The sequence below is a fragment of the Anser brachyrhynchus genome, assembly GCF_964034855.1.
Source record: "Anser brachyrhynchus genome assembly, chromosome: 2".
In the NCBI taxonomy this organism is placed as follows: domain Eukaryota; kingdom Metazoa; phylum Chordata; class Aves; order Anseriformes; family Anatidae; genus Anser; species Anser brachyrhynchus.
In genome coordinates, this window is record NC_137695.1 from 123,473,699 (window position 1) to 123,486,119 (window position 12,421).

The window sequence follows — 12,421 nt, forward strand, 5'->3', positions numbered from 1 at the left end:
TTCTTGCACTAGAGTAAAACACTGGAGAATCCAGAAGAGATGTGGATACATTCATCTGGTAAGGGTGTATTGTAGAATCATGTTCACAGCCACAAGGGCTGGAGAACTAATGAGCCAGGCACAATCAGCTGAAATAATGATCTAATTAAAATATCTTTTACTTAAAGACTCTTAAAAGACTAGCTTAACCTTTCTCCTTTTTGTTTTCTAGCAAGATCTAAATATCAGATCAATAGATTTTCTGTTTTCTTTGGTATTTTGTTTTTCCTTATATCTTTCTTCATAATATTTTGTAGACTATGGAACATTTAAATTACTATATTATTCTGAAATAAGCATTAACAGAGCTAAGTCATGATTTACAAATGACTCACAGTTGTCCCAAAAGTCAACATTTTGGTTTTAATTGGTACCAGTAGAGTAGTGTAAAACTGTAAAGAATAAATCTGTTTTATTAGTATGTATTTAGAACAGCAAAGAATATTGGATTTGTAATTTCCTGTGATTCTTAGGGGACTTGTGTAGGGAGAACTCCTTTTCTGAACTCTGCCCTTGACTGTTCCCAGAAGAACAATGCTTATTGATATCAGTATCTTATTATTGATTTGCTCAGTATGAAGTTCTTTCATCTTCACACTCTATTTTTCTGTCTTTTTGCTTTCATCCGGCTTTGTGTTTAGTACACGGTGTGGACTGCCCTGTGGGTCACCTGGAATGTTTTCATTATCTGCTTCTATTTGGAAGTAGGCGGACTTTCTAAGGTAGGTCTCTTATCATTCTTTAGGTTTATGGGAGGGTGTTTTAACTGCAGAACTCATGGATTTTAGAAGGCTGGAAACATAGAGGAAAAATGTGGCTGTTTGAGCATACAATCTGATCTTCAGTGTTCCCCTCCAATGAGAACTTCAGTGTTTGAAGTTATATATGATAGTAAATAATCATGGTTTTGAAGTACATAAATGCACTGGATCTGAATTACAGTTGCCTTCTGAAGTACCATCTGAAGAAAAATTACATTGTTCAGTAGAAAATTTAAAGTTCTTTTTGATTGTTGAAAAACAGACAATGCCATTATGGGTGAATTTTCAAGTGTAAGTGAAAAATGTATCTGAATTTCTCAGGCTGCTTTGAAAGCAGCTAAAGAAAATTACTAAGAAGGTTAATGTAGTAACTTGTAGAGCAAATTGGTCTCACAGTGAGAATGTTAATTCTTTTATTAAAAAAAAAAAAAGAACAAATGGCAAAGGATGACTTTTTTCACATCTGAATAAAACTTTCCTTTACATGGCACTTAATGCTCTAGGCCATTGATTCCGTATTCAAACCTCTGATTAGAGCAGAAGTATTTGCTGGAATTACCAGGATATGCATTGCATTCATAAAACAGAGCGCTTATGTTAGCATAGGTTATATTTAGCATTGTATCTACAGTGAGTTCCATACAATGTCTGATGATTTTTATTCCATTGTTAGACAGAAATGATATTCATCTTTGTTTACCACATACATATTTAAATGATTGTAGGCACAGTATGCCAGTAGCACAACTAGATCCTGGAATTAATAGAATAAATGTCCCTGCTACTAGCTGTAGATTTAATGATATAGATAATGCTACTGTTGATTCTTGCAATGCCTTTATAGAATTCTGAACTCCACTCAGTTCAGATGGCAGTGTTTGTGAGCTACGTGATTTTCTGGGTTCATCATTAAAACTCATGGCTTTTGGTTGACAACAAACAAAAAAAAAAATGGTGAAACCAATTTAATAAGAAATAAAATTTAATTTACTCAGTAAAAAAAAAAATCTATTAAAATTAAAGCTTTCAACGATAGCTTCCTTTGGTGATAAAACTTTGTAATGAAAAACTAAAACAGCTTATTTTTTTTCCAAATGTGATTTAGTTCACTGGGAGTCATAGACTTGATGAGGAGATTAGTGCACTTCATAGATCAAAATAAGTTATTGTATTGGCATGTTTTGACTTAAAAATCTATTGGGTACACAGAAGTGATGAATGCCCAAAGTAATTGTTCTTTTTCATTTTGCTGTACACATAGTTTGCATTTTTTTTCAGTTTGTTGATGACTGTTATTATAGGGACTATTATATTTTTTTTAATATTACTAATATTTTTATCTAAATGCCTTGGAAGTGAAGTGAAATGTGTAATGTGACCCGTAAATTTGTGAAAATCAGAGTTGTCTTTACATTGGTTGCAAACAATTCTGATTGTGTCTTTACTGATGTAAAACAGCAGAAATAAATTGAAATCCTTTATTTTCCAATTTCACCACTATGCTTCACTTTTAGGTCTTTTTATTTAACATATATGACAAAACAAAATGCAGAGAAGTAGTACAAATATTACTCAGTAATTAAGAAAAATCCCTTTTATTACTATTTAGTTTGATCGATCTTTTTGGTGAAATTTTTATTTTGTCATTTATAATTGCAATATTTGAAAATTGATTTCAAGGTGGTACACACAAAATTATCCTCATGGAATTTAACTCCTCCTGAACAAATTACGTCACAGGCACTGGTATCAGGACCAAGCTAGTAATAATAGAATCCAGAATTTTGCGTAAATTGTGCCAAGAAATTCCACTAAATGTAATGGAAAATTTGAATAAGAAGGACTTAGCTAATTTAGACCTGTTCTTTGCTGAGAGGGTTTAAAGAAAGCATTTATCCTTCAGTTACAATGCATAACATTCAGATTTTCCAGGTAGGTAAAGTGATTATTTATTTATTAAAGGAACAGCTTGATTTTAATTTTAAGTCTCTGTGTGACTGTATATATATAGAGAGACACATACAAAAGATACTTAAACTTGTCATGATAAAGAGTGTTGAAAACTGTCATCCATTCTCCTATTGTCAAACACCACAGAAGTGGCTTGAACTTTTCTGTTCTTTCAGCAAAGTATGGTGCTTTTTCTTAAGAGTTTCCTGGAAAGCTTATGTATTTTTGAAATACACCAGTGAAAATGAATTTCATGTTTTACAAACACATTTAACCTTTGCCAAAAGAATGCAATTTCACAAATACCCAAATATTTTGACCCAAATGCCCACTGAAGTTTTTGTTTTTAATAATCTGTTGAGACAAACTGGTAAACCTGAGGGGATGTATATAGTCTATATACATATGTAATCTAGGGCTATAGGCTTGTGGTCAAGGAATTAACTTAGGTTTCAGTTAATTAATACCCAATTAATATAGAATTATAAACAAGAATTTTATAAATATAAAGAAGGAAAGTTGCGCAGAAGAGACCAAAAGCAGCTCACCGCACAATAACTACAGTATGGTAATCAGGGAAATGGTAATCTCCTGGGAAATGAATGATATGGATTCCAGTCTTCTTGGGTGTGAAAGGGGAATAAAGTTGGCTTTTCACCAGATGGGGTGTTTTAAGCACAAATCTAATGAGTAAAGGGCTCATTTTTAACTATCCTGTAGACAACATAAAGTCAAGATCCTTTCTCACTTCTGAATTGCAAATAAAATGTTAATGTTTTCTTTCAGGGCTAAATAAATTTTATTTCTTCAGAAATGAAATAAATATAGCTAATTTTTTGTTTGTATTAATTTAGATTTTTACTTGTTTTTTATTTCTCATTTTAGCAGTATAATCCTACCAGCTCTCTAATTTGCCTACCAATGAAAAAACTGCCCATGTGAAAAAATGAAAATTGCCTATATTTTTCATTTACTGCTTTTATGAAACTGAAAGCATAATTTTTAGTGTAAACCACCGTGTGTGACAGAAACAAAGCAGTTGTTATAACATGACCTTTTAATCCTCCACTACAGGATGACAGATTGCTACATCCACACACCTTTTAGTTGTGGAGCTCATTAGTTGTTTGGATCTTATTCTATGTCTTGAAATGAAACATTTACTTCCCACTGGGATTTCAGAACAAGCATGAAAATAGTTGTGTTTATTTGTATTTATCATTTGCTCTGCCAACTGATACTTTTTGGTAGACCATTTTTCTCCTACTAGATTTATTGTGGGTTACTGTGACATTTGCTCACATGTTACTGCCCTTTATCCCATAAATGTATGGCAGCACTCCAGGGCTGCATATTCCTTTCCTGTTGTTTTATACACCTTACCTTAGCAGCTGGGCAATGTTGATCAGCTATTTTCTTATTCTATGATGTTTCTATCTGTTCTTCACTGTTTTTCTGTGGCATTCTTCTTGAGCATGAACTTTGCCTAAATCTAGATTATTTTAAGTTTAGCTTTCAAGGTTGAGCTGTCTGTTAGCTATGTCTAGTGTTGCTTTTGAGCAAAGATTTCTATGGCACACACATATTCAGTAGGAAACTGCTTCTAAAACAGCTTACGTTTATTATACGGTCCTTAATGTTTGATGTCAAATTGAGGTGAATGTGACCTCTTTAATTTATCTGTGATACTACACACACTGAAGCCAGAGGAAATTTTGCATATGCTAATTAATAAAACAATCTTTTTCACATTTATTTTTTAGTAATATTTACTTATATCAGTGTGTCTGAGGCTCCCAGCCAACTTTATTAAACTGGAGAAAGAAATACGGACTACATTTTGATATAGCTCTTTAGTTGGTGGATAAAATTGTAACTGGTAAAATTAATTTGTTCCATCTGAGGAAAAAATGGACTAATAAATTACTTAGCAAAAGTGCTGTGGGAATAGAGACTTAATACTCTTTTCTACACAAAGTATTGTGGATCGGAATGAGGGCTAATCATGTGGACTTAATCCTGGCTACTTCTGGAGTCATCTTTATTCCATTTGGTGCATGTCAGTCAAATCTTAATTATTGTGCAGTTATATCTAAGCATCTCAAATGGAGCAAGTTAAGCTCAAAAATAATGCTGTTTTTTAATTAAGATGTAAGGGTATATTTGGGGGCTCATGGTATTCTTTGTTTTGTTTTTAATGTGAAATAAGAACAGGAGCATTGCTTAAATTTAAGCAATGGAAGTTGGAATTTAAGCAGTAGGTTGGAAGGGACCTTAAAGATCATCTAATTCTAACCCCCCTGCCATAGGCAGGGATGCCACCCATTAGGTTAGTTTGCATAGCACCCCATCCAACCTGGCCTGGAACACCTCCAGGGATGGGGCATCCACCCATTTCCTTCAACATTGAGCCACTGACCACAACTCTCTGAGTGCGACCATCCAGCCAATTCCTTACCCACTGAGTGGTCTGTCCCTCAAATCCCCATCTCTCCAATTTAGAGACAAGGATATCAAGGGGGACAGTGTCAAATGCTTTGCACAAGTCCAGGTAGTTGGTTGTCATGATATCAGTTGCTCCTTCCCTATCTACCAGTGCTGTAACCCCATTTTAGAAGACCACCAGATTTGTTAGGCAAGATCTGCCCTTAGTGAAGCCATGTTGGCTGCTACAATACAAAATATGTTGGCTAACAACATGAAAGAAAAAGTTGTTCTTGTTCTAACACGCAGGTACAAATGAGAAAATTAAGACAATTATTTTGGTGTAGTTAGCATCAAAATTAGCTCTATGACATAGCCCACTCTGAGAAATATGCGAATAAAGTTGGCAACATCTTTAGGAGAGGAAGAAGTGCTAAACTTAAAAAAATAAAAATAAAATAAAGCCTATATAGAAAATCAGTGAGGAGAGTGGAAAGGATTTCCTGGTAGGGCATAATATATCTACTCAGCTGTAAATGATTTTTATATGGAGGCAAGTGATCATTTTTTTCAGATCTACTCAGAAGAGAGTTAACAAATAACTTTCTGAACATGTGACAAATATTTGTCTGGAGGTTAGGAGGAGCTTTCTAGTACTAAGTGCACTGAATAAGGTCTAACACTGTCATAACTCTTCATCACTAGATACTGTGAAGAATTAAGTAAAGGAATATCTATCTGTGATGATCAAGGTAACTCTTCCTCCTTGCTATTTGTAATATGTAGAAATAAGCCTCTGTCAAGGTAAAATTCCAAGTTAATGTCCATGGATGGTTTGAGGTAGGAGTGTTAAATATGAAAAAGTAAATAGATTTTGAAAATGTAAAACCTCCTCTTTGATTAACTGAGAATTGTGTTAACTTTAGCAGGAGTGACATTCCATGTGAGGATCTTGGGGTGGTTCTGGCTTTTTCCTTCAGCAGGTGTGTAGGGACACAGAAAATGGGGAAACCCAACGAAGGCTTCAAGGTGGCTGATGGAAGTTCTTGTACATGCATAGGTGGGGTGTTGGTGTTCCACTGTGTGACACCAAGTGGGAGGCGATGCTGTCACTGCTGTTTACTCCTGACAGACACTAGGCATCTGTTAAACACAAGACTCATGTTCTCTCAGTTCTTTTGATGGATTTTTAATTGAACACAAATCACTGCCATTCACAACAACACATCCTTCACCAAAGAGAATATAATACCGGTAACAGTGTATTTCTTCCCTGTTGGACATGGTACATAGTCATGTACAACTCAGCTGAGAATTTCTTCCCACACACCTCTGACTACTATCTGTTGCTTTAGGTCAGTGTCTCTCTTAGGCCTTGGGAGACTACATATCCATTATTCTTATTCTTCGTGCTCCTGTAGGTCCATTTGTTTCAGCTGGTGCCATCAACTGCTACTAGCTGTGATATGCGCCATAATGGATCACACTAAAGCAGTGGATGTAGCTGGAGGCATTTTGCAATTTCTAGATGTTACAGATGGCTAGTTTTATAGCAATAGTTAAATATAATCTCTTCCTAGTGTGTATTGGAATAAAACTCAATTAGCAGAAATTAAACCTGATGAAGGGAAAGTTTTCATTTCCTTGAAGTTTGGACCTCTTGCTTCCTCCTACTTTCCTGACTTTGTTATTCTAAAAGAGTTTAAAGAATTACTGTTTTTAAAGTTATGTTCCAGAGTGTTTTCTGGTATGGAGAAATGAGGAATGCTAATTAAACACCATTTGAGTAAATAGAATTAAACTTATAGTAAGACACAGAAAACCGGGCCCAGTATACACATTTCAATGCTTGCCTCGTGCAATCCATTTCATCTCAGCTTTCACTTTCTTTGAACCAACTCTCATAATTAACAACAACAACAAAAGGATGTGTTAAGAAACACCTGCCTCTCTTTTTATTATTGTTATCATTGTATTTCCATTTCTTACAGTAGAGATTCCACTGAAATGTGTTTGCTACAGCGTAATGTTCTAATATGACCTCCTTTATGCAAGTTGCTCCTCCCATCATGCTGCTCTTTCATAATAAAGAGAAATAATACCCAGGTTCAACTGTATTTAATATTTTTCCATAATGTTCTCTTCTAAGAGCAGCCTTTTGAATTTTTAATTATTTTGGCAATAAACCTGAAATCCAATTTACTGTGATATTATGTAGTGTAATGCTGAACAGAAACAACATTTCAGAGCTTCAAAAAAATAACTATGGCCTTGCCTCATATTAGATACCATTAATCATGAATTCAATGTGTTGGTGGTGTGCCTTTCAGCAGTATTTACAAACAACATTTTCTGATGTTCTGTTAGACTGATATTGGTATCACATGCAGTTTCTGCTGCTGCGTATAGTTTCTGTTTAGAATATGATGATTGTTTCCATTAAAAGTTAGAATACTGTCAGCCATGAACTGTGAATCATAATAGTGAAGCTATGGTAAAATGCATTATGTTTTTATTAACAGTTTACACTTCTCAGCCAAAAAAAAAAAAAAAAGTGGAATAACTACACAAACATGCTGGTGATATTAAAATAAACCAAAGGAATGCTACCTGTAGACTGCTTAAGAAGATAATTTTGTATGTTCTATATTGAAAAGAGAGAGAGAGAGAATATCAGAAAAGTATTAATCTGTTAGTACTCTAGTGTTGAAATCAGCGCATATTCATCCAATTCAGAATTTTGAACAGTCAAATGGCCTCAGAGGCTTCTATTTAGATGAAGAGACTTTGTGGATGTTTATTGATGTTCCAGATTTTACATAACCAAAGCCATTTTTTATTCATTCTGTTTCTGTGTGCTGTGTAAAGCTGTAACACCATGTAAGTTTTAATGAAATATATGCTTATTCTTAGAAGGACAATTAACATGCAGCTAGCTTGATGCCACAATTTGAGCATAAGGTCATTCTGGGAAAAAAAAAAAAAATAGTGGAAAAAAATGGGACACTGATAAATGCCATAGAAACTGCAAAATGTGTCATTCTGATGTTAATTAGTTTGTTTAGGTGATACAATCACATTGCAGAACAACTTAATCAGGAGTACATTCCAGATGGTGCAAAAATTGAATTTCATATCCTTTGAGGTGACATTTAGAGTGGTTCATAGTATTTTATACAGTCAGCACCATTCAAATATGTTTTTCAAAATAGAATTAATGTCCTTTTTAAAAACCTTTAATGTTAAAGTCTAAAGCTGACATTTGGAGGAGGCCACCACCCTTCATCGGTTTAAATAACTGAGGTGATATCTCAGTGTCTTTTTTTTTTTTTTAAGTATGCCATTGAAAATCCATGGTTGATTGGCTTTTGGAATGATGAATGTGTTATATATGGTTAGCTAGCTACTACACAAATTTATTAATATAAACATCACATTCATATTTGTTGAGTTCATTACCTTAATCTTTCGGATATTTCTAGGATCTTGAAGTTAAAAAAATTCAATACTTAAAACAAGTGCTAAAATGCATAAAAAGTCTTACAGGGAGGAGGCAGGTAGCTTGCTAAATCTCTCCAAAACCACATCTGGATATGAAAAAGAAATAAGGTTGCAGTCCCAGCCTGAAATGAGTTGTGTGATGCAGACGTGCATGCTGTCATAGCCACTGAGGCAGAGAGATTAAATCCCTTGGTACCTTATAGTATAACTGTGCCTGAATCCCCTAACAGAACTTGAAAAAGGATTGGGTATTTATATGTAGAACAAGAAGATATAGAATAAGGAGTCAGAGCATATAAAGAGAGGAAGGATCATCTAGTCATCTACTCCTACCTGATGTGGCTGAAAGACTGCTGCATATTTCTCATTTTCCCTGTGTTCAATTTATTATTTGCTATTATTTAATATTATGCTAACAGAATTTTCAGAATCCTGAAGAATCAGTCAGATTGTGATAGTTCACTTGTGGTTAATCAGCCTTAGTGTTAAATACAGGTACCTTATCTTTTGATTATGTTTTTTCCTGCTCTTAAATATTCAGTGCTTACTTATGTAAGGATTTAAATACTGTAGAGAAATTGCATTTCAGTCTAAAATTGCTCATTAGATCAGGAGTTTGAATTTTGGTGTCTCGTATCTCCGGAGTATGCTGTGTTTTCTCTGTTATTAAGTGTCTGTCTACCAATTAGTTTTTCACTGCCCCCACCTCTCCACAGTTCATCCATAAGGAGACTGGTGAATAGGTGCTGCTTGAGTACCTGCCACAGGGCAGGGTCAATGCACAAGGATGGAGAATTTGAACTGATTAGCGTGTTCATGGAGAGAGGAAGGGAAATTCCTCTAAATCATGGTTTGGTTGTAAGCAAGTATGGAAAATCTGTCTGCAAACAAGGGTAAACCTAGGCTTGATTGCTCAGGGTATCATTTTAAGTACTTATAGACAACTTAATCTATTTTGTATTGATTGTTATACTCTTATTGTACAAAAAGGAAAGATTGCTGAGATTTTGTTTGTTTTCTGGATATGATGTCGTTCTGGCAAGATTTCAAAGAAATATTTTGATTACTTCTTTAATCATATTCTTGGTTAGGCATTGGATTGGCCACAGTTGCTGTCTGTCCAGTCGTTTCTAACAATTGACATGACTGACTGCTGTGTACGGATTTTAATGCTTCTGTAAGGCAGTGTGTTTATTTCAGTGCTAGTGTTGGCTCTATTTATTGCCCACTGAGGTCAAATTTGTATTTTTTTTTTTACTAATTTTTTTTCTCTACACTATTGTTCAGTTGCATCACACTTTTCAGAATTTGAGTTCCTGTGTTGGTCAAGTAAGCAGTTCTTCCTTTTTATGAGAAAGCCTATTGTTTAGTCTGTCCTCTAGTAAATATCAGCATTCAACTGAAGTCTAGTTTTAAAACAGTTTTATTGTTTTGAAAGGAGTTTTGCACTGATTCATATGGCATCTTTTTCCATTTGAAGACAATATTTACTAGGAACAAAATATAATATTTTTTTTGTAATAATTTACACATAAGACAGTCACAGTCCTTGATGAAAGTACAGAGGACTTATTATTGACAGTAGAATGTGAAAAAGTTCTTCCCAGAAATGATGATACTGAATTGCATGAGAGTTTTTAAATATGCCAAGTGCATCTTACAGAAATTCATAACAGCACAACTTCAGCATATTGCTTAGATAGATGTGTTAACGTGGAACTATCTTTGACCTGTAAAAGAAATACAAGAAGCAGGTGATTCACCATCACCACCAAATGTCATCCAGAAGACTGCACTTTCATCCTTTTGGATTCATGAACTCTGTCTAATTTAGGAGAAAGACAAGCAGCAGTTCTTTGGTTTACATTTCACAGATCTGCATTTGACAACCAAGGTGATTTTACTAACTACACAGAGCCTGTGTATCCAGTCAGAGATATCCTAGGATTTTCTAGGATCTCAGCACTAGACATGCATCATCTTGAACTTTCTGAATTAACATCTGCTTAAAATGTTCCGTGGGACTGGTATAAGCATTTTGCCTTTTGAATTTTACAGACTTTGTAAGTCTGCTGAGCCTATTTGAGCCAGACTTTCACCAGGTTTTTCAAAAGCATCTGCAAGAAAATTTTGTTCTTGGCTCCCATGGAATGATTCTTACTTGCCAGGGGGTCCATAGGGCAGTTGTCCCTGGTAGACTTCCACTATTACTTTCTTTCAAAGGCTTCAGCAAACAGAGAACTGCTGGTTAGTTCAGTAGCTCACCTTGGGTAAACTTCAAATATATTTCCGAGATGTCTGTTTTGGCAGTATTTTGTTTGTGGAATGCTTGATCTTTCTGTTGTGTTCATCTGTCTTAATTAGAAGAAGACTTTTGATCACGTAGATCACAGGAAGTAGTCTCTTAATCTTTGTGGTTCAAGACTTGGAGCAAGTTTCTCTCCTATATTTGGTTTCTGTGTAATAATATATTTAGCCTCAGTAAGAAAGGATTGTTCCTTGGCTAGATTATTATATTCTCTTTCAGTTGTAGAATCACCTTTCTGGCTTTTCTTTTCCTTTTTTAGCTGTCCTTCAGAGAAATTCTTGAGACATATTGATGTGACTGAGTTTATTATTCATGAGTATCAGCATTCCTTTGAACAGAGGTCTTCAGCTTGGATTAATGGGGAAAGAGGGAGAGAATCCCACTGGGGATTTGGCTGACCTCCTGCCCTTTATTTTGCTAGGAGATTTATTGTCAGTGGCTTTACTACACTAGGAATAATGCTGGGTATTTTTGACCTATTCAGTCAAATGGGGAAGGCAGAAGCTTTGGAGAAGTCACAGTGCTGGAAACAGTGCTTGCCTGAGACTGTCTTCCAAGGGCAGACACTATTTATGAATAATTTGTCTGTGTTATAGCAGTATTGCATGCTGTATACTTAAATTACCTCTCCACATATGTCTTTAGAGAGCACGTAGAAGTCCATGTTGTTTTGGAAGAATGTTTCCTTTGCAAGGAGAGAATATATTATACTTGTCTGTTGAGAACAGACAGGCTTTGGCTCTTCTGTGTTACTGCTATGGGTCTTTTGCAGGCATGGAAGCAGTCACCCTCCACCCCTCCTTGGTAGATCAAGAGATTCAGGGTTGATTTGGGAGTTTTTGCTGGAGTTTCCTTGTTTATCTCAAAGTTGTTTGAAGGCTTGGGTATTTTTTATGCTGAGACTGAACTTTCTGAGCTGCGTGCTGAACCCTCTATCTAGTGTTCTGCTAAGAGGAGCACAGATATTATTTCTAAGGCTCAGATTACTTGCTTGCTGCAGAGAAACACACTTGATTCATTTTACCTTTATTTTTTGTGAATTGTGGATGATATTTTCACTTCTCAGCTTTGTTTTCACTACGTTCTGTAATTTTCATTATTTTGAACAGAAGTGACAAACTACTGGCTAACTTTCTCATGGCCAGTATTACGAGGGCAGATTATTTTCCTTTAGAGCCATTTCACCCTGACTAAATTAATGTTTCTTTCTTTTTAGCACTTCCTGAAGCATTCACAGGTGTCATATTTTCTTTCCACTTCAGAGATGGGCTGTTGGATAAAAGACAACATTCATTGAGGGAAAAAAAATAAATATGTGTCCAGCTGTGAAGAAACTGTGATTTCCATTAGGTGTTCATCTGAAATATACTTGTACATTATTTAACTTCAGAGTCATTTGTGCTGTTTTGGGGCTATTTTTATATGCTTCATGTCTACC

At 35.1% G+C, this 12,421-nt stretch overlaps 1 protein-coding gene across 9 annotated transcripts in view; it reads left to right on the forward strand.

Moving 5' to 3' along the window:
* The window catches only part of NKAIN3 (sodium/potassium transporting ATPase interacting 3), a 372,372-nt gene that overhangs the window by 191,046 nt on the left and 168,905 nt on the right, over positions 1–12,421 (forward strand). For all 9 annotated transcript variants that reach the window (XM_080582402.1, XM_080582408.1, XM_080582409.1 and 6 more), the window contains one exon: positions 681–761. In XM_080582402.1, the coding sequence (XP_080438528.1) occupies positions 681–761 (81 nt within the window). The remainder of the gene's footprint in view (positions 1–680; positions 762–12,421) is intronic.